General features: G+C 35.6%; 1 protein-coding gene across 1 annotated transcript; it reads left to right on the forward strand.

The window, feature by feature from the left end:
- The first annotated feature begins 746 nt into the window (after nt 1-746).
- On the forward strand, nt 747-21,404 carry LOC135689808 (ubiquinone biosynthesis monooxygenase COQ6, mitochondrial). Its single transcript, XM_065207164.2, has 13 exons — nt 747-1,130; nt 4,060-4,197; nt 5,903-5,961; nt 6,412-6,621; nt 7,554-7,625; nt 9,703-9,810; nt 12,973-13,035; nt 15,096-15,203; nt 15,585-15,663; nt 16,593-16,722; nt 17,525-17,640; nt 18,739-18,905; nt 20,529-21,404. The coding sequence occupies exons 1-13, from the start codon at nt 848-850 to the stop codon at nt 20,556-20,558; spliced, it is 1,563 nt and encodes a 520-aa protein (XP_065063236.2). The 5' UTR covers nt 747-847; the 3' UTR covers nt 20,559-21,404.
- The last annotated feature ends 1,286 nt before the right edge of the window (nt 21,405-22,690 follow it).

Raw genomic sequence — 22,690 nt, forward strand, 5'->3', positions numbered from 1 at the left:
CTTTAGAGTGTCTTCTTTGCGCCGCCTTCATACTCTTACCCTCACTCAATAGTGACGTCCCTGATTGATAATGCAGCCTATACACACGTATATACAGCCTATTACAAAGAAATATACTCGCTACCACGACCTGTCGGTAATTGAATACATCCCCCTCCTCTCTCCTCATTTGAAGGTCTTTCGGCACGCCACTGATAGATATACATAGATCAGCGTGCTGATCAGTGACTCTTGTACTCTTCAGCCTAACTCTTGTACTTTACTGTTCACTTCCAAAACTTTTAAGAAAAGTTTGAAGATAACTAAATAAGGGGCGCTACTTTGACTCTTGGCCCCCTGTGATTTTATCCCCAGCACGCCACTGCACTGTGTCGTGCGACCGCTGGGGGCGACCCCCATCGTCGGTGACTAGTAGTTAGCCCCAGAATCACGTTGCTGTCTAGTTTCCATACTTCTCGACCTTATGACGTAATTAGTTTACCCTAAACCTAACCCTAACCCTAACCTTAAACCTAACCCTAACCATTACCCTTACCCTTACCCTAACCTAACCCTAACCCTAACCCTTACCCTTACCCTTACCTTAACCCTAACCCTAACCCTAACCCTTTACTTGAAATAATTAATCATACTAATTAATTACTATTAATCATGCTTATTTATGACTATCAGGTTGAACAGTATAGAAACTAGACAATTCCCAGAATCACGTGGGTTTGAATAAATATGGCTAGTCTCGTTCGCAACCATTTCCCACTGTCAAATTTGTCTTCGCCGACGTAAAATGTGACGACCATGAGATACAAGGAAAGATTTTTTACGAAAATTGCAGCTCACATTCAGTAACATGATGAGTACTTCTGTTCTAAGAAAAATTAGTTATAAAGGAATAGTTTGCAATGACGGAAATGTGCTTATTCTTTTTGGAATTCGTAGAAAATCAACATTTCCAACCACCAGAGGACGGAGTCACAACTCAAGTTTTTGCTTAGGCCCTCGCCTTGGCTCTAGGTATACAAGCACAGGATCTCAAAATAATGGGGAAAATGCAGATTTTGATGCTGCAAAAAAGTACGACATAGTCATTGCTGGTGGAGGGCTAGTTGGCACGGCCCTTGCATGCTTGTTAGGTAAAATAAAAAACTGGTTTCTTTCAATAAATTTCCGCATGAGCATGATTAGTTTCGATATTACGTAATTTTCATTCAAGACTGGGAAACATTGTCTCACATGCATTTACATGTAAGAATAATGGTCCAAACTCGCATTTCAGATAATCTACATTTGCATATAAAGCCACTTGTTAGAAATATAGGAAAAACCAAAATATTCAGCTTGCAGCCATTATTGATCCTGCTCGCAGGTTGCACCTTAGACACCTCAGAAAGTTGGTAGCCTAAATGGCAGACTGAAAAAGTTCCCAGGCGCCTGTCATATATTGCCCACATGCTTCGAGTGAGGTCTTAAGTTTCAACTACAGAAAAATTTATTTGTTTCCAAAGAAAAGTGGCTAAGCAAATATGATAAACATGCATTGTATGACGAAGGTACAAACCTGTTCTTGTTTTTCTTTGATTAACTATTTGATTGTGTATTGGAATTCTTATTTTATTTACAAGTATCTTGACCATGCAATGTTCCTGTAAGTTTTAAGTCTGACATTGCAATAAGCTAAATCTGAAACGGGCTTGGGATGGCCAAAATAGAGGTTTCAAATATGCATAGCCAAATAGTTTATGTTTTCAGCACTAATGCACCAGTATACCTCTCAGACACTGATCCTGACCCTACCAGCAGATGCTTCAACTCAAGTTGAAAAGTGAGGTGGGGAGGGGGGCAAGGGCAAGCTCTATTGTTTGGCAAAAAGAGGCCCCTGAACAGCATTTGCAGTTTTATATAAAACAAGCTCACCGAGTGGAAGGATAGTGCATTAGCACCCATGTTTTCCAGCCTGGCAATGCATTATATGAATATTTTCTCCAGACTAGAAAATGTATCATATGTATTTAAAGAAACCAATGTGAAATTTTCCAGAAGAAAGCAATCAGGAAATTGAGTTTATTATAGCTTGTTGACATCTTTCCAAAAATAAGGCATCCATTGGTTAATACAAGGGACCCTGCCTAATGTATCAGAGAAGAACTTTCCTTTAGTCAACTACATATCCCAGCTTCATTTTATTTTCTGAGAGTATCTTCCATGTGTATTTTACACAGTTCTCAGTCTGTCCTTTACTAAAAAGAAGTCCCTTGTCTTCTCAGGGCTTAAAATGTTTTTTTAACCAAGGGGTATGATAACATATGCAGCTAAAACAACTCCATAAAACTTAACACTACCAAATTGTGATGTCATCAAAATTCAATTTTAAGAATTTCTTAATTTTGACCACATAATCTGGTAGAATTGGGTAAGTGTTTTGAAAAAGATAAGGCCAAATAAAACCATGACAGAAATTGGACACTGTCGCAACACTGTCAGGTACCAAACTTGTATTACGAATACACCCATTTTTTAAAAGAAACACGCTATAAGAGACAACATCATTTTTATAAGAAACATGCTATAAGAAACAAGAACTAGGCAATCAGGAAAAATTAAAAAACTTTCAGAAATCATTCGTTTTGGCTCTTTGACTCTTCAACTAGGTGAGAGATAAGAGGTTGTGATTTGTCAAAAACATAGAACCAATCATTCACCCTTTCTATACTCTCTCATTACTTTTGATCTGCATTTCTGCTTTTCTTTATGCTTTGAGGTTTATATCCACCAATCTTTAAGAAACTGTTTTCAGATTAAGAAACTCATAAGAAAGAATGAGTATTGAAATTTCCTGTACTGTTAAGAAACGGGAGTACTCAACATTGACTTTTATTTCTTATAGAAAAGAAGTGTATTTCAGTTATTCTTTCTTGAAATTTTAATACGAATCAACTTAATCTTTGATTACCCTTAAAATTGGATTGTACTGCTCTTTATCTTTTTGAATAAAAATGAGTTTCATTGGATACTGCTCATTGGATACAGTGTGTTTCTACAAAAACATTGCCATTTTGCAAAAATCTAGGTATCTGATTTGTCATTTTAAGGAGTAGTAATGCACATAAAACAACTGTCTTCTTAAGATAACTCACTGATACCAGTAGGCAAGGTAATATATTTTTGGCTTGTATATACTCAAATATAAATAGATAAACAACAAATTCTGCAAGGGCCAAATAGCCCACGCAGCGAAACCAGCAGGGTCTTTTTTAGCCCACATACTTTTTATTCCCGGAGAGGCCTGCTTTATGTGAAGAGAAAATTTTAATTTCAGTACATGAGCTGTCAAGCTGACTGCTTTCAGGAAATCCTTGATTTTTTTGTAATTTCAGTATGAGCTGTCAAGGTGACTGCTTTCAGGAAATGCTTGATTTTTTTTGTAATTTCAGTACATGAGCTGTCAAGCTGACTGCTTTCAGGAAATGCTTGATTTTTCTTTGTAATTTCAGTACATGAGCTGTCAAGCTGACTGCTTTCAGGAAATGCTTGCTTTTTGTAATTTCAGTACATAAGCTGTCAAGCTGAAGTATTAGTTAGGTCTGTAAGACAACAGAAAACTAATTAGTTGGCTCCTTTTGCAATAAGCTGCAAACTACCTTTCTTGTCCAAACAAAATTTTGTTTTTATACTGGAAGGTATTTCTTTGTTTATGGGTGTATTAAGCAGATGTCATTTGCCATTTATTTACGGAATAAAGGGCCTTAATATTTTCAATATGCTTAGATTGTGTATGAGATGCTGAGATGCTGGAAGAGCCCCTAGGCAGAGGAGGCAAAACATTACAAAAAAGGATAGACAAAAGCAAATTAAAGAAACATAGTAAATTTTGCAAGAGCCAGAGAGACAACTGCTTTGTGCACCCAACTTAGTCCAACCAATTTTCTTTGACATATGTTCCCACAGTGCAAAACTTCTAAGTATCCTACTACTTGCATGCAAGTTTTATTTTTAATTTCTGTTATCTCATATACTTTTTAGCTTATTTCTAAATGCTTAAAATATTTTGTCTAAAATTTTTAGGCAAGGATCCTGTATTTCAAGACCACAAAATTTTGGTTTTGGAGGCAGCCCCATCAATGGAACTTCTAAAACACGCACCTGAGAGATATAGCAACAGGGTATCAGCAATCACCCCGGGAACAAAAGGACTTCTTGAGTGTGAGTATTGTTAAGGAGTTCTATATTTGAGCATTTTGGATGGATATAAGTATGCTGGACTGGTAATGATGTTTACATAGTTTTTATGATATGAAAAAGGGCACATGAGCTGTTTGCATATCTTGACTTCTTTGTGCATGGGGTGGCATGGGTTATTTTGGAAAGTTTGCTTTTTGCATGCCATAGTTTTTAAGCTAGAAATTTTGGATTCCAATTCCTACCACCAACCTGCCTTAATTCTCAGTTTTCCTAAGCAAGCCACACCATGCAACGCCATATCACGCCACGCTAAGCAATCCTGGGGAGAATACGTTCTATAGTATTTTTGTCCATCTGGGATGTGCGGTTTATCAGGGTATTGTTTTCATTTACCTCAAAATTATTTAATATTGCAAGCCATAGGTTTTACACCAGTAATTTTGGTGTCTGATTCCCACTGCCATTTTGCCTTAATTTGAGGGGCACATCACGTCTTGCCACGCTACCCTAAGCAACCTTCAAGAGAATAGATTGTATAGTATATTCGTCAGACTGGGATGTGCAGTTTGTCAGGGTATTGTTGTCACATACCTCAAGTTATATCATATTGTATCATTTTCAAATAAAAATGCAACCCAGGCCTCCGGGGCTTCAGGGGACGTATGAAGCTAACAGTAGTGGAACAGTGGTCTATAAAAGGGAAATGTTTTGCCGACCATGCTCTTAAGAATAGGGGATGCTGTGTGATACAAACTGAACAGTCTTTTTTCATTCTTGTCATGACTAGATATTAATTGCTGATTTCAAGGAGACCTTTTGTGTTATATTAAGTTTCTGTTTTTCTATAACAATGTTAAATTTCATTGGTTAATAAATTTCCAGAAAGCAATTATAGAATTGTTTGGCAATCATTTAAAGATAACTTAATTAAAGAAAGTTTCAGTTGTTCATGGACCCTACTGTCTGATGAAATATTGCCATACAACACCACCGACACCTTTATCATAGTCAAAGTAGTGGATATTTATCATATATTTATCAAAAATCTTATTGTTGATCCAAAGCCTTCACCATAAAGCGGCAACCAAAGAATATGTAACTATTTTGTGACTCCATTGTTAAATCTTGTACATGGGAATACTTTAACACTTTGGTAACCAACAAAATGGGCTTTGAATTTGGCAATTCTGATTTCCCGATGCTTTAGGAACATTTGAAACATATCTTTGAACTTTAAGGCTGTCAAATTTTGGAAAATTTTCCTCACAAATTTTTCCCTTTGTGCAAGCAATGTTTTGTAAACTTTGGACAGTTTGGGCATGTATGAAGGTGTGCACATGCAATCGCATCTTTGATATTATGAAGACTGGTTACCTGCACTTAATTGTTTTCATACTGAAGTATTGGCTCTAGTTTGTGCAACTTTTTAAGCAGTTTTAATTAATCTTATGATGTTGATTTATTAATTCTTGGATCAAAGGTACATATGTTATTTCACCTTACTTTACTCTGGGATGGTGTCTATCTGCCATTTTTGTTCAAGACCAGTTTGAACAACATATTTCTCAATACAGATTTCTTTGCAGGCTTTTAGTCTTGTTTTACAGTAGATATGTTTCAAAGAGTATATGTTTACAGATATTCCTTTAGAACTGAGGGTAAGGTGACACAAATTATCTCAACTTTTTCAATATGGAAATCATTCTGTATTGTCTCTCTTCCAAAGATATTGGTGCATGGGATGAAATTAAAAGTCTCAGATACAAAAGTTTTTCAAAAATGCATGTAAGTTTTTAAAAGAATTTAAGAATATGCTTCAGGAAAAATGGTTTTATTCTTTTGTGACAATCAAATATTAACTATATACTTGTTTATCTGAAGATAAAAAAAATTTAATTTAAAAGTTTTTTAATTGTTGCAGTCATTTTCTTTATGCTCTTAAAATCATAATATCTTCACTGCCTGAAGTGTTTCTGCTTACAACTTGCCTTTTAGAATTGGGCATAATTCTTATATTGAGATTTTCCTTACTGAAATTTTAAATATTTCTTTTGAAATGAAAATAATTTTTTATTAAATCTTTTTTTCTATCCACCTATCTACTTTTTGGTAGGAATTGTGAAATGCAAAAATTCGTTGGTGGGCTATGTAAAATGAATATTTATAGCCCAAAATTTTTGCCAGTCTGAAATTTTTGTGGATTTTTTATGTACATGTTGGATGTTTCTTTTGTAGGTTTGGGATGCTTGTGGAGCTGGCTATATAACGTTCAATGCAGAGGGTATTCGGCAGGAAAATGAAGAAAACACAGACCATAGCATGGCCTACATAATTGAAAACTCAATCATACTATCAGCAATGACACAACAAATTCTAAATGTCCATCAAAACGTGGATTTGCACTACAGCAGTAGAATAAAAGACATTGAGTTCCCAGCAGATAAGGTGATCTTTTTCACTGTTAGAAAATATTGTAGTAATGAGAAGTAGTCAAAGCCTTTTTCCTAGGAATTTGTGTTGGGTTCTGTTGAATAAATTTGCCGTCTCTTCGTATAGGTGATTTGTATGCGTTTTTCAACATCAAAGCAAAAGACCATGGCTTGTACAGACAGAAAGAAAGTTTTTTACTCCCTTTTAATTATCAAATGTGTGTGGAATCAGCGGTTGCTGATAAATGAAAAACGAAAGACACCAAACGGATTATTCTTCCTTTCACTTTTTTTTCAATCCGTGCATCTGGACATAAACTTACGCTTACCTGTTATAACGCGATGACATGTTTCCACTTTTACTGTACAAAGTGTTTCCACAAAAGCAATAACGAAAGGTCGATCTACCTTCAACATCAAGAATATCTCATTCCTGCTTTGATGTATATATCCTGAATCGCTGGCAGACACCTGGGGGGAGGGGGGCGAGTGAGGCATTGGCCCCCAATGTTTTGGAGAACAATCATCTTTTGTTCTAAAACAATGGGAAATGTGACGTCAACTTATCTTTTGTTCTAAAACAATGGGAAATGTGACGTCATCTTATCAAAACAATAAGCTTCCCCCCCCCTATATTTGACCAAGTATCCGCCACGGTCCTGAATCCTTTCTTTAAAAGATTGATTCCCATGTGACTCGATGTTTTTTATCGGAAGCCTCGTCTCTAGCTTTGTCATTAGTCTAATCTTTTTCGATTTCATCTCAAAAAAAGAAAAGTCTTTCAACTTTTGATTTACAAGTTTCTCAATTTCAATAGATTTTGATGATTGATGTGCTACAGAAGTTCGTGTTTTTCTTTGTCACGGTTTTGACCCCTCATGCCTTTGGCGTTTGCCATAAATGAGTTTGCACCCAAGATTGTTACTATAACACATATTTTCTCTGCAGTGTGAGAAAAATGTACCTCAACTGGTCCGACTTTCCCTTGAAAATGGCAGTGAATTTCAGACGAAATTGCTGGTAAGAACATGTTTTTTGTCAGTTTTAGCTGAGTTTTAAGTTGCGTGAAATAGTTATAGAAATACTTAAAAAAGGCGACATATGCAATGAGAATTTTGATTTATTTTGTCTTGCTGCTTGAACCTTTTTGACATAGTAAGCAACTTGACTTTGAGAAAACTGTGGCTTATGACCCTGCCAAACCAAAATGCTGAGCTTCAGTACCGTTCGCTGTTAATTCCAACATTTGACCTAGTAAAGTAAGCTACATTTCCTTGTGTTCCAAGATCTTCCTTGTAAAGAGGAAAAGGAGAGACCAAGTAAAGAAAACTGGAGAGAAAAGAAAATAAGAGATGGATATAGAATGGATATAGAGGAGAAATGGGAGAGATTAAAGTTCTGGAAGTAAATGCAGCGGGCCAATTACTCATAAAGAAGCTTGGCTGTACGACCAAGTCTGGATAGACGACCTAATTACTAGTGAGTCCAATATCATGGTCTTCAATTCGATCTTGCACTGGCTTAACAATACATTTGTAATCTTTCACAGAAAAATTCAAGTTAACTTCTTAGGAATCTTAGGAAAACATCAGCTGGCCTAAGAAGACAATTGGAGAGGATAAATGGAGATAGATGAGAAAAGGGAGAGAGAAAAGGAAGAGAGAAAAGGGGGAGAGAAAAGGGGGGAAGAAAAGGGAGAAAGAAAGAAGAGAGAAAACGGAGAGAAGAAGGTGAGAGATAAGGAGGGAGTTAGAGAAGCAAGAAGGGCGATAAGAGAATGGAGCAGCTGCACTTGGTTGAATGGCCCTGGGCAAGGAGTTCTAATTTCTCTGTGACTGTTTAGGAAAACTGAGAATTTTTAGCTAAAAATTTACAAAATCAGGAAAGGTTACATTTTAATATCGGGTCAATTTACGTGAAAATTGCTTTTATGATGTTTGCTAGTTTATGCTTGGCTGGTGTTACAATCAAGTAAACTGGCATTAGATTTAATTAAAAAAGAAAAAATGACTTTGGTTTCATAGCGTATTGTAGCCATTCTAAAACATTGTTGTGTCACCACTAATAGGGAGAAGTGGGAGTCGTCGAGGATTTCCTAGGTCTGTTTTGTCGTGTCATCTTTTCATATTGCCAGATTATTTATACTTTTTTAGCTGACAAGGAAGTTGTTAATCTTCACGATTTCTTTTTCTTTTAAAACCGTTAATTCTACAGTCAAAAGATGCATTGAGCTTTGCGTTGTCTGCTTTGTGCAACTTATTGAAAGCAAAGTAACACGAACTATCGCATGTGACAAATCCTCTTGTCTAGAGGCATATTTGTTTGGTTATAGGAGTAATTTATTGGGTTAATTAGCGGCGTATCGTTAAACAAGGTGAGAAGTGGTAGACAAATAGAAAATTCCCGACTGAATTTGATGACCTTTGCTTTGTCAGACCCTGATGTCATTGTATCAGCCATAGTCAAATTTATATTGCTGTCTGTATCGCTGTGTTTCGTAGCTAGATCACGGTTTCGATCTCTTGATGTGCAATTGTACGCGGAAAATTGCTTGCTCCTTTTGATCAAGCCAGTTTAAGTTATCTGTTTCCCAAATGCGCAGTCGCTGTAAAGTCTGCAAACATATGATCTGAATATAATTTTCTCTGTTCCATCTTTAATAGGATAGTTATATGGCCAGTTTTCACTCTAAACATTTTTTATAATAATTTATATATATTTGCCTATATAAAGATACCTCTTGAAGTTCCTGCTATCAACCCAAATGGTCCTGCTTTATTTGAACTTGATTCATCACATTTAATCAACTGCTCATTAACACGTAATTAATATAACTCATTAACACATCGTAATTGCTACGGAAGTTTTTAAGATACTGATTTAATACATTAGGGTATCCCTTTTCACACTTTTACCAATTCTATATAGAATCTATAATAGCTTCTTTGTGCAGTCCTGGTAAGGGTTGTTGTGTGCTCCCTACCCGATAATACTGTATTAAATTACCACGTAAAAAATTCAACAAAATGTTGGTTTAAATTGGTGATGATTCTTTTTAGTTTTAGTATAAATCTATTTTTTATACGACATGTTTTAGGTTGGTGCTGATGGTATCAATTCTTTCGTCAGAGCCAAAGCGAAAATGAGATTTTTGGCTCATGATTATCAACAGACTGCTGTCGTTGCTACGTTGCATCTTGAAGAGGTTATCAATTTTGACATCTTTTTGTGTGCCTAATTTAATAAGGCTATTTTCCAGATGGCTGGCCAGACTTACCTCCCTAAAGGCTCGTCTTTGCCAAAGGGTGGGCTAGTTCTGTTCCTTCAACAAGACTAGGCAGAATATAGCCTCCCGCGTGTTTTTGCAGATGATTATTTGTGAAAACATTCTCGTGGGATACTGGAATGGTATACTGGGTTGGGATACTTAGATGAAATACTAGAATCGAAAAATTGAATGGAATATCGAGATGGTATACTGGAATAAAATATTGGAATAAATGGTGCAATGTACAGAATACTGGAATAGAATAGATTGAATACCGTTTAAAGGTGCCGAAAGGTGCCGTTTAAAGGTCCTTTTTGAATGGTCGTGGTGTTTGAAAGGTCCTTGTCAAAAGGCTCAGTTCGTTAGGTCCTATTTAAAAAGTCCTGTTTGTTAAGCCCTATTAGAAAAGTCACCCTCGTTCAAAATCGAAAATGCGGATAACACGGAATTCTCATTCCTTTAAAAATAAGGTCTTATATCTCAATTCTTGAAAGAGCTCTGTTGCTTTGTTAATGTATTTCCATTCCAGAAGCTTGAAGCAAAATTTCACTTTTCCGCGTGTTCCGCGTGTTCCGCATTTTCCGCGTTTTCGACCTGGCTCCTATTTAAGCTTGATTATTTCAACATAGCATACAGACAAATATACAGGCGCATTATCTATACTTACGTAAGGGTTTTTATCCAATTAGGTAAATTAATCAATTCTAATTAAAGATAAGGGTACAGTGCTTTTCAACGAAGAAATACTTTTTCGATACGGCAATTATGTGTCGGCTTTGAAAACGGTGTCGTTTGGGAGGAAATATGGGTCACCCGAGACTGCACCTTGAAAGTAGTTAAGTCTTCCGTGTATCAAACCCTTTACTGCAAACCGATCAATCGTCGATTCAGTTACAAGCATGACAATCATTAAAAAAAACTCATTATGAGGACTGCGACAAAAACATGAGTTCTATTTCGAAAATAACACTAGAGGTGGTAATCAACATAGTAATGTTTTTGATGTAAAATTTGACTAAGCCATATTTGAAACGAGTAAATTTGTCTTTACAATGTTGGTACCAGAGTCAAATATACTTTGCAGCAAATATGTCTTTGTCAAATCTTATCATTAAAATGCCGATTACTATACAGAGTTGTCCTTTTTGAGACGAGACTCGTGTTTTTTCATCGTAGTCCTAATACGGAGCACTAGCAGCGCTTCCAGCCAACATTAGAGGAATCTACGCGACTTTTAGGGCCTATTCACATTAAGTAGGATAGCAAGCTCAAATAGGATTCCATTACTGAACTTTCAAATATCTGAAATTGAAATGGTGTCCATAAAAAGAGTGGATTGGCCAACCTAGGTGAGATCCTACAGCTAGACCTAAGTCTAATTTCCAATACGAATGAAATATACACCCTTTGAATAGGATCTTTCAACTAGAACCTTTTGCAATGAACCTTTTTTTATAGGGTTTTACGAAGAGGACCTTTTGGAATGGACCTTAAAACAGGACTTCTCAAACTAGACGTTTCTAGTAGAATCTTTGAAATAAGACCTAACGAACTAATCCTTTGGGAAAGGACCTTTGAAACAGGACCATTCGAATAGGACTTCTTTTTATGCGACAATATAATGTCTGGTTGAGGATTCAAACCTATTACTTTGCAGTTCCCTCAGAAAGGACCTTTCGTCTGTCAACCCTTAGTAAATTCTTTACTTTTCACGTGAGGAAAAAAAACAAAAGCTGCACTAATTGAGCTGCCAACAAGTTATTTAATTTCACGGAATCCATTTTCGCAGAAAGCAATTTGCAATTACTGGTGGTTGATAAGGCTTTTTTGGAAAAATCGGTAATTGCATCAGAGCTATTAGATTAGTGTTTTTGTCAGTTTGATGGCGGTCTTGGAGACAGGATTTTGCAAAAGCGACATCATTGTACCATCATTGTACCATCATTGTACCACTATCGTACCATCATTATACAGTCATTAGAGACTACGTCGTGTCTGGTTCGTGCAAATTTTTTGTCACGCGTGTGGCTTCGCGGTCATGTCCTCTCTTCAGTACAGGGTTGCCATTTGGCCTTTCTCGAACAAAATTTTCAAATTTTTGCCTTTTTGTCCCGTCTGATAACCCTTATACTTTACCCCGTGTACTCCGCTGGCGAATGAAACGTACAAAATGTTTATTTGTTTCGGTGTTACTGGAGGAGGTCCAGGAATTATCTGAGAAACGTACACTTTTATGGAAGCACGCCAAAGTGACCCATCTACCCTATTTTCATCAACTTTTTCATGTATTTTGTAGATACTTTTTTTTATCACAACCACCTACCCCATTTTTTATATTTGTGGCAGATTTTCCCTTAGCAACCGACCACATACCCAATACCTTTTGTAAAGGCGAAATCCTGTTTTTATTTGTTTCGTCTCATTTGTCTGGGCCACCCTTTTTTCGAATTTAAACAAGCAGGAAAACTGTAGTTTAAATCTCACTTTTTATTCCCGTGGTTGATGATATTACGACGATTGTGCCTGCCCTTGACTGGTTGCCACCCACATATATTTGGGCTCTCTCACATAGTTATGACAAATCTCCCGACACGCCATCAAATGAGTCATTCGGTCATTGAGGAGTCGACCCGAAAGAAAGTGTTCGCCTCTTCGAAACAAAAAATATTGAATACACCACTTCAGTTAAGAATCGTCGTTTTCGAAAACTACTCACAATTCTTTACTGTTGCTGGTATATAGAATTTCATCGCAACTTTAGATTTAGCACCAAAAATAGATCCTTGTTCTGTAATTTTCTGTTATGCATTTGTTTCTGGTTAAATTCAAAATTTCAAATGTGTACTTTATTTCGAATGTGTATTCTGTCCTTCAAGAGGTACCAGAACCTAGCTCGGACAAAAGCTTTGCTGAATCTAATATTCAAACCCAAAATCCGGCACGTTTAATAAAAACCAGAACCGGTGGCATAATTGGCCAAACCGGCATCTGGTGAGATCCGAAAGCTCCCTTCTTAGAAGATAATGAAATCTCTCTCGATATTAAAGTTAACTGTAATCATTGTTATTTCACTTTAGATATTCTTTCATTGCTTTTTAGGAAACACCAAACGACGTTGCTTGGCAGAGGTTCTTGCCCACAGGGCCAATCGCTATGCTCCCGGTATGTTCCACTTGATGAAACTACAGTGTACAAAGTATATACATTTAAAACCACCGAGAATATATGAAAATTTCAAATTCAATTGGCGAGTAAAGGCTATTTCTTCTATTCACATTCCACCGTCAAACGTTCCATGTTCTCAAGATAGCCGGTGAACAAGGAACTAGTCTTAACGTCGTTTGCGATTAACGGCTGTTTTTGTTCCTTGAAAACTGTTTAAGATTTTTCTTTCGTAGAACAAGGTTTGACTTTTAACTTTGGCAGTTATCATATTTGCTGGTGGGTGTAGAGGCGGAAGAAATTTGTAGACAAGTGGGAAAGTTTTCTTACCCCATTACAATATTTGACTAAATTCAATGATACTTGAAACCCCATTTCAAATTTATGGAAAAAATTAATACCCCAATATCGTTTCTACTCGTGTCATACATACAACTCTTTCTATTTCTTTGATTGAGAATCATTTCTCATCTATTGAAGCAGGCTCTTTGATGCAATAACAGTTGACTGCAGCCAGCGAATGTTTTCTATTATGCTATCAAAGCATGGTGATGATCCATGTTTTTCCAATCTGCACTAAGTTATGTTTTAGTGCACCAAGTCAACTTCTAAGTTTGTGATCAATGTCCTTTCGAAAAACTGTATTGTTATATATTGCTGCACAATAATAATTATTAATTTATGCAAGATTTATAACTTATACATCGGTGAAGATGTACTAATATAGTTGGATGCCAGTAGGGTAGAGCCAAAATATGTAGAGGGGGCCATAGATTTTTCTCCATATTGTATACAAGGTGAATATCTAAACTGTTTTTGTTTGCATGGCTCCTCAACATCAAATTCTTTACCTTTCCATTTTTTCTAAGCTTGAAACATCTTCCAATGTTAACGTGTTACTTGAGTAGAAAAATCTTGAAAATAAAGAATTCAAAGTAGTAAAATTTTTCCAGCATTTATAGAGTTTTCAGCTATCCAGAGGACTATTGAGGTCACACATCAATGCAAATGTCAAAAAGACATATCGGTTCAATCAAAGATTTTGATCCTGCCAGAAATGAGCCATGATGTTTTAGAATTACCTAGAAAGAAGAGGAGGGGCGCAGCCCGCCTTTGAAAAGCAGAAGGACCCTTTCAGTAATTAGTGAACAAATTTTGATAACCCAATTTAACAATGCTATAAAATTTCATATCCCACAAAAAATCTTCCACCCTGGTGCACAACATCAAAAGTGACAACTCCCGTAAAGTGCCCTATGTGAAACGAGGGTCTCTGCAAAATATTTCAATATCGACATTCAGCAAAAGGTTCTGCCGCTGGTGTCAAGATATTGAATAGAAATTGAATTGGACGTAGTAATCACATATTAATATCTGGAACATTTAATTTTTTTGTTGAAATAGGCTTTAAACATGTTAAGCCATTCTAAAATTTTGCGTCTGACCCTTATCAGTGTAATGATCCGAAACACCATATCTGTAGACCGAAGAAGTTCATTTTTCCCATAAGGTTCCAGTGGTGATATTTTATATATGCATTTGGCACTGATGGGGGTAGCCCTGCCTGTCGTGTGATCTTGTTTTTGATTAGCCAATGGGGATATTTATGGGACTTTTTCGATTATTATTCAGACGTTTTCCACTATAAAATTGTCAAACACAAAGCTTTAGTGTGTCTTGAAATGTTTGCTTTTTCAAAGCCATGCTCAAATTTTGTACCGCTAAAAATTATTTTGAATTGGTGCATCATTTACAATGACTTCGAAAACTTTTTAAGAACTTTTTTATGTTTATTAAAGAGATACTAAGATTTTTGTGTATTCTCATATTTAGCACAAAATATTAAAAATTATTTTGCTTGACGTGAAAAAACACGAAGAGGAAAGGAGATACAGTCCCGTCAAGTAGAGAGAACCTGATTTTTCAAAACATTTGTTAAGGACTATTTAGCATTTTGCTCTAACTTCTTCGAAAGTCAAAATAGCTTCTCCTATAAACTGCATATCGAAATATGGCTGGCTGATTGAAGATTTACCTTGCTAATCTAATTTTCTTTGTAGCTGTCCAGAAACAGAAGCTCTTTAGTGTGGTCGACGACCCCTGCAGATGCAAGGGCATTGATTGATGTCCCCGATGACGAGTTTGTCGATGCAGTGAACAATGCATTCGTGAGTACCAAAAACCCTTTTCTCATTAACAAGACTGGAGTTAGTCACCATATCGCAACATACTGCCATCATAAGTGATCAGCTTCTAATGTATTTTACTATCCTTGATCAAGAACTAATTGAATTCTTGACCGCAAGGCAGGTCTAAATAATCCAAATGGTCCACGGTCCAATTGTACATGGTCCAAATGGGACATTTTTGACTGAAATATGCATTGCCTTTTGTTGTGAATATGACATGTTTCACAATAACAAATTATACCCAAACTTTCCAATTTTGTATTTGAGCTGACCCTGCTTTAATATGATTCTATTGAAACAATTTGGTTACATCATTCCACATTGCATTGCATCACAGTGAAGTTTAATAACTGTTTTTAGTGGGCTGATTGCGACCGTCATCCACTGATTGATAGATCTGCAAGTGTCCTTCAGAGTATCATTAGTGCTATCCAGCCAGGTAAATGCATTAATTGAAGTTTTGTCATGGTTACCTTTACCTCTATATCGCTGTTGTATTAACCTTACGCTCTCAATTCAGTAAGTGAGCCGCGCTCAAAATGGGCATATAAGAAATTGCGGCCTAACAGGAGGGGGAACACCTTCTCCTTTTTAAGAAACTAGGAATTCTAATTTTTTCCAGTTTATTGTGATAAAATTAAAAAAAGTTAATCAAAGTTAGAAAATGTAAACCGTATTTATATAAATTCTTGCATGTTAATTTATTTGGGTATCCTCCACTATGTGGCATGATTCTTGAATTAGCAATTATATAAAATAGTGTCTTATTGATTAATAAGAAATTAGCCAGCCACATTTAGCAATATTTTCTTACATGTAAGGAACTAGATACGAAAATTTAAGTTTCTTCTAAACGGGGACTTACTGTGCCTCGACCTTCAGATATACGCCCGGTGAAATAATGGATTATATTTCTAATCTGTGTAATTCAGGATTTTAAAAATGTATTTTTTCAAGTGATTGAAAATCCAGGTAAAGATCTGCTTAGACTATCTATAACTAGATTAAGGAATTTCCTCATGTACTTTTCAGTATGTTTGTAGAAAAAAGATGTTGAAATTTAAAAAAAGTGATCAAATAAGTGCATTTTACATAATCATTAAGCATGAGATTCAGTGTAACTTCTCATAGTTAAAAATCAAATATCCCTTTGATAGTACAAATTGCGTTTTTATTTTGCGAAATGTTCTCTTATTTATTCTACGAAACATTTTCCCTAGCCTATTTTAAGCTTTGATTTGTCATCATGATATGTTTTATATTTTATCATTATCTTTCGTGTCGTTTGCTTTGTTTTGCTTGGCTTTGGATGTCCGCTTTATATTAAGTAATACAAACCTTGTACTGACTTCTCTTCTCCAATTCTAGGAACATTTGCTGGTTCTAAATTAATGCAGCCCCCGACAATATCCGGCATTGACAGAAGTAGCCGAGCAATGTACCCGCTCGGCCTTGGTCATGCATCTCACTACGTCAACAGCAGAGTGGCTCTCATTGGGTTTGTTCCTTCAGTGATTCTTCCAATTCCCATTTTTCTAAATTTCGAGGATTGTTTATCTGCAAATATTTCTCTCTCTCTCTCGTGAAGAAATCTTTATTCGCTGTCTATTCAATAAGCACTGCATATCCTCGATTCCTACTTGCATTCGCCATTATTTAAGTTCGCAATCTTTGATTTTTATTTTAAATTTCGGTTATAAGTTTTTAAATCAAGAGGCTGTCAACTAAATATAAACCAGAAGGTTGATTTGGGCTAGATCTAGTTTTTGATGACCCTTCCGGCGGAATGTGCTTTCCTGCTGAATTATTTTTCTTAATTTCTAGCAGGGATATTATAGGGACTATTTTCGCATAATTCTTTTTGTATCAACACTAAATGGTCTATGATAGAGTTTATGAGTTTATCAATTAAGCCTTTAAAACCTTAAAAAAAACAGTTGTTTCTATGCAAAGCTCGTAATACGCTTTTACATTGCTTGGGAGTTTTATAATTATGCATCCAAGTAATTGCAAGCAGTATTTAAAGCATCTTTTTGGCCTTTCTTTTTCATTAATCTTTCCCTGTTTTCAGGCTTGTTTATCTAGCATTTTTTTCACTCTACCTTCAATTCCCTGCATCAGTTTCATGGTGCCTATTAGTGTTGTAGCGTCCGTAAATTGAAGTTATTAATAGCAAAACAGAGGCTCATAGAGTAAGCCTAGGCGATGATTGCATCTAGCAGTTAGCTTGGAGTTGCAACTTAAATCTGCCCTGTCCTGCGTGCAAAGCGTAACCAAATGCATGTTTTACTTGTAAACAGCGATGCTGCTCATCGGGTGCACCCGCTGGCTGGCCAAGGTGTCAACCTGGGGGCGAGTGATGTCCAGTGCCTGAGGGATGTGCTTGTTGATGCTGTTCAGCATGGAAATGATATTGGTAATTTTTTACCTTCTTACACCATTGGGTTTTCACTGTCCACAGTTTGTTCTTCTCAACCAATCCTCTTTGTGACTAGACTTTCCCAAAGTCTTTTTTTAAGTCCTTAAGTCCGCAAGGCAAAATACTCGTACCTTACAAAAATGGACTTTGGAAAACTCTACCAAGTGACCTTCGCACATGTTCAGGATGGGGGGGGGGTTGTTATTTACTGATTATTTTAACATTCACTTTTTTAAAACAATCAAAAAATGATTAGAAAATAAGATAAAACTTCTGCTAATCATATAAAAGTCAGTTATCATTATCATTGTGAAATACATGGAGTAAAATGTTTTGAAATACAAAAATAGACAGTGGGTGATGAAATAGCCCGAAGGTGATGATAGTTATCAGAATATAATCAAAGTGATCAAAATGTTATCAAACTAATCAGATAATAATCAGATTAAAATCACAAAACAATCACATTTGATTATCAATCATGAACTTTTTTGCGAATGAATTCCCCCTCGCATTTTCTATATGACTGTTTAAAGTAAATTTCTTGATTAACTGATTCTGCTTGTTCTTCTTTGCCCTTTATTGCATTCGACCTTTAGTTAAACAGTACTAAAGCTGCGAAAAGTACATTTGGTTAGGTTTATTTTCCCAGGTAAATTTCTACAGACATATGTTTTGTTTGGTTTAATGTTTCGTAAAGTATTATCAGATTTCAGTACCGGAGATGTTCTTGAAAACTCTTTCTCCTGGTTTAATTACCTCTAAAACAAGTTTCTCCTTTTTACACAACAAACGTAAAGTAGATTTGTTTCATTAAATTTTACTTGGAAGATATGGTATTTGAAATCTCGTCAAAATTATATTTGTCCTCAGCTGATCCATTATCTTGTTATAGTCTAGTATTCAAATTAAAATGACTCACCCTTCCCATTATCATTTTACATTTTGCTAAGTTAAATAGAAAAAATGAGCCTTTAGTTTTCAAAATTAAACAGCTTTTAAAACTCCTGATCCTTTGAGCTCCCCTTCTCAGTACAAGGTTTTTTCATTGCAGAGCTGTGTAATCAAATCGAAGGCAATTTTCTCTTTTTGTAGGTGACTTGGATCATTTACTTGAATACGAGACAATGCGCCAAAGAGAGGTTGTTCCAATGATGACTGCAATTGACACACTAAAGAGACTTTTCTCCACATCCTTCTTTCCCTTCGTTTTCGCGAGAACACTCGGCCTGCAAGCTACAAATGCATTGACACCATTAAAGGTAAATTATCCATACCTGAATAATACAGATCATTTTCTTGTTTGCCCTTGTTTTTAAACACCCTTTGTGATAAACTGATATTAAGTAGCTACTATGCTAAAACACAACCTGCCAACGCTCGCAGTTTTTAATACTTGATAAATTTCGTATACAGAACTAACTGAACATAATGCATATACATATAAGAAAAATGATAATGAAGATAACTGTCTTACCGGTCTGTCAATTAGTGATCGCTGCCTTATAGGCACAGCTGTATAGGCTCTAGGAAATGAGAGAAATGCTATTAAAGATGTGAGAGCTAGAAGCATGTTAAGTTGGCCTTGTCTGCTGTTACTTAAGTAATCAAGATCAGCAGTCTCTTAACGTGACTGTGGGAGTTTGTCGCAATGACGAGCAAGTAAATATATTCTAACAAATAAGCCACTCACCTTATTTCATGAGCCACCCCCTTCATTGTTGTGAAAAGGAATGCCCTCTGAAGGAAATTGCTGTTGCGCATGCTCTTTAACTGTGCATGCTCTTTCGGTTGGCTTATTCCTAAAAACTGTCATGTTCCAGTTCCCAGTAAGCAGTAACAATAGCTTTTCAAATCTAGTTGTACTGGTTGTGCCAATTTCTCTGCATTAAACTACACAATATTTTTGCAAGCAAATCACCGCTGTCACTGTACGGAAATGACGCGATTGATAGTAGGTGTTAAGGGTAATTTGTCTCATAGCCTCTTAAAGAATTTTGGGTATAAGTTGATCAAAATATCACCTCCCTTCCAAAATTTGGTAAAAAGTGCAGGTTTTTAAGGGAATCGTTTGGTTTTCTAGCTACTAGATGTATGAATTTTCTTGCTGAATTCTTTGTCAAGCTATTCATATTTTCAAAGAGGCATCGTATTATGAGCTAGCCATTTAACACCTTCTTTCTGGAAAATATAAAATAAATTCAAATCATTTCAAAAACCCACCGCTCACAACAAGGGCTGATAGTTAAAAGGGAGGACGCAAAAGTGAACCGTTCCTTCCTTTGTGTTAAAAGTACCTGTATCAGCATATAAATCACCTTTTGGTCATAGACGTTTCGAACTGTGAAAATAATATCCATTTTTAAGTAAAGGTTATTTCTTTTTCTTGTAATCATGAGATTTACAGGAGAAAATGGGTTTGTTTCGTGACGATCTATTTACTATTCAAGTATTTGTCTTAGTGGTGTCTATGAGATATTGCATTGTAAATAAATTTACAACAGGGTTCCCTTCCTCAAAAATTTAGGAGGGTGCTCTGCTGTTGTCAGTACCAAATGTGCTTGCATTTGTGTTAAAGATTGTCTGTTGTTTGCGTACGAAGTCATTCAAACTATCCATCAACGCAAAAAGATTGATAAGAAATTGCTCATTCACGGAAAATCTATAGCATAATAAAGGGTGCTTCCGTTTTAAGGGGGCTCCCAGGAGGAAGCTCCCCGTAATCTCTCCGAATTTTAACAATTTTTCGTCTTCTCATCCTTGTATATTTTATACTGTGAACATTCCTGATGTTCATTTCTAATATTTCATTATCCACAGATGCTTGCATTTTGATGTGAATTCACCATTTATCTAATATTTTTGTATTTTTTTATATTTAATAGGATCAAATAATAAAGCATGCAATGAAGTAACTCAAGTCAGCCAAATGAACAGAACTGGGACGTCCAGTGACAGCACTTCTTTCACCGGAATTCACATTGGCACAGACACTCTATAAGTGCAAGGACCTTACCCATACAGGCGCTTTTCCTTTCTAGATTTGCAATAGTTTTGTATGTGATAAAGTATGTTTTCATGACAGATGGTAAATTTTACAGTTGGTATAAGGTATTTTCAGGGGCCTTTTGCATGGTTTTAGCACAGAGCTCGTCATTGCAATCAGCTACGGGTGGAAGTTGAAAGCCAGCTTATAAAGTTCTTCATATTTGAATTTGCTACAAAATAAACTGTTCTGCTTCATTAGTTTGTTAATGAAAATGGAATTTTGAGCTCTGTACTAGTTTTGTTACGAAATGGAGGAGAAGATCTGTTGTAACTATAAAAGTGAAGAAAATTATTTTTATGACCGTTATTGCATATCCGTTGTTGCTTTGGCCAAAAAATACCTTTTATCGTTCTTGAGTGACATTTTCAACACGCAATTAATTGCCAAGCATGGCTTCATCTCCTTGTTAGTTGTTTTCAAATGTTCTACTGTCATTCAATAATGCGTTGAATTGTCTTTCGCTGCAGTCAATGTTACAGCTCTACTTTGAATTGTATTGTATTACTTTTGCATTAGATAAGGAATGCTATTTTTGCAATATGCATAAATGTTACACCGCATGTAAAACACATGAATCTTCGTATAAAGCTATAGTAATTTTGCATTGCCAGTACGCATGCATAAAAGCGAGGGTATTTATTAAATGGAAATTATGTTTGTAAAAGTTTTCTTTTTTCTAGAAGTGATTAAATTCTTAAATGTTTGAAAAATATTTCATTGCCTCATTTATGTTTTACCTCGTGCCTCAGTTTTGTTATATATAAGCAATAGAAGACTTTGATGAAAAGTTTGCAAAAATGTTTGTTAATATCGCTAAAGAGGTCACGGAACTCATGACGTTTTGCCGTGTCTCATACAAACAACAAACTGAAACTGAAAAAACAACAACAACTGAAAAAACAACAAAAATCAAAGAAGCATTAAGAAATACGACGAATCTTCCTTAATAGGAAAACATCAAGATCAGCATGGCAAATTTTTTGGATAAAAGCCTCTGGCATCTAACATGAAAATAATTTGTTGTCGCGTTCAATGATGGAAAATCTAATCCAAGTTGGTTCATTTTGTCATTTCTCAAACTGTTGCTAAATGTGTCGAGCTTCTTTTGAACAAAATATTTCTAGAAAAATGCATATAAAGAGACTCATGTTTTACGATAAACTCAAATAAAATTCACCAAGTTAATTAAATTAATAGGGTTGTTATTGAACAGAAAAGGAGATGTATAATAATGACACACTAATTTGGTTGAGGTGTAAATAAGCTAGATTTCTTAGCTATTTTTCAAGATTTATACTGTACAGAGGAAATGACCTTAAATTGAAATAATGAAATAATATCTAAGTTAGAGATTTTTAATGTTTAGTTGATAATAACAGGTGAACAATAACAGAAGTAATATCAAATTTGATGTTAGTGGAAAGGGAAAGACATTGATGTAAAAAAGAAGATGTTCATATCAAATAATTGTTAAATTATACTAAATGATTTACTTGAACTATAGCATCAGTTGAAAAACTTTTTATCAGAGAAGCTGCTATGTCCACAGAAAAACAAACAATGCGATGATATCATCTGATGGATTGGTCCTCTTTTGAAATGGTCTTCTTCTAAAAAAAGACTTAAAAACACTCCGCTCTAACAATTTAACTATACAATGCCGCAATAACTCAGTGGTCTTCTTTTCTAGCTGCCAAAAGCACAGTTTTGTGGCTACCCATTTGTAGCAATATTCAATAAATGTTTTACTCAAGCAAATTTCCGATTTAATCCTGATTTTAATTGTAAAATTCTTCATTTAAAGGAAGATTTAATGTAAAACACAATCAATACCACAGAATGCAATCGAAAATCTGTATTCAGTTCAATAAAATTTATTCAGCTCAATAAAATGGCTCATTGGATGATGAATGTTCCCTGAGTGGAACCCTGGGTACAATTGAATTGCTCAATTCAGCGATACAGTTTCTTTTTATCAACAATACACCGGTAATTATT

This window comes from Rhopilema esculentum, chromosome 10 (assembly GCF_057945365.1).
Source record: "Rhopilema esculentum isolate cy_ngs chromosome 10, ASM5794536v1, whole genome shotgun sequence".
Classification (NCBI taxonomy): domain Eukaryota; kingdom Metazoa; phylum Cnidaria; class Scyphozoa; order Rhizostomeae; family Rhizostomatidae; genus Rhopilema; species Rhopilema esculentum.

What these genes read in the sequence shown, in the direction of transcription:
- LOC135689808 (XM_065207164.2), top strand. Translation starts at nt 848, where the DNA reads ATGATGAGTACTTCTGTTCTAAGAAAAATTAGTTATAAAGGAATAGTT. An exon ending in AAAGTTTTTCAAAAATGCAT is followed by an intron (nt 5,962 to 6,411) that starts GTAAGTTTTTAA and finishes TTTCTTTTGTAG; the next exon opens with GTTTGGGATGCTTGTGGAGC. An exon ending in AGCAGAGTGGCTCTCATTGG is followed by an intron (nt 16,723 to 17,524) that starts GTTTGTTCCTTC and finishes ACTTGTAAACAG; the next exon opens with CGATGCTGCTCATCGGGTGC.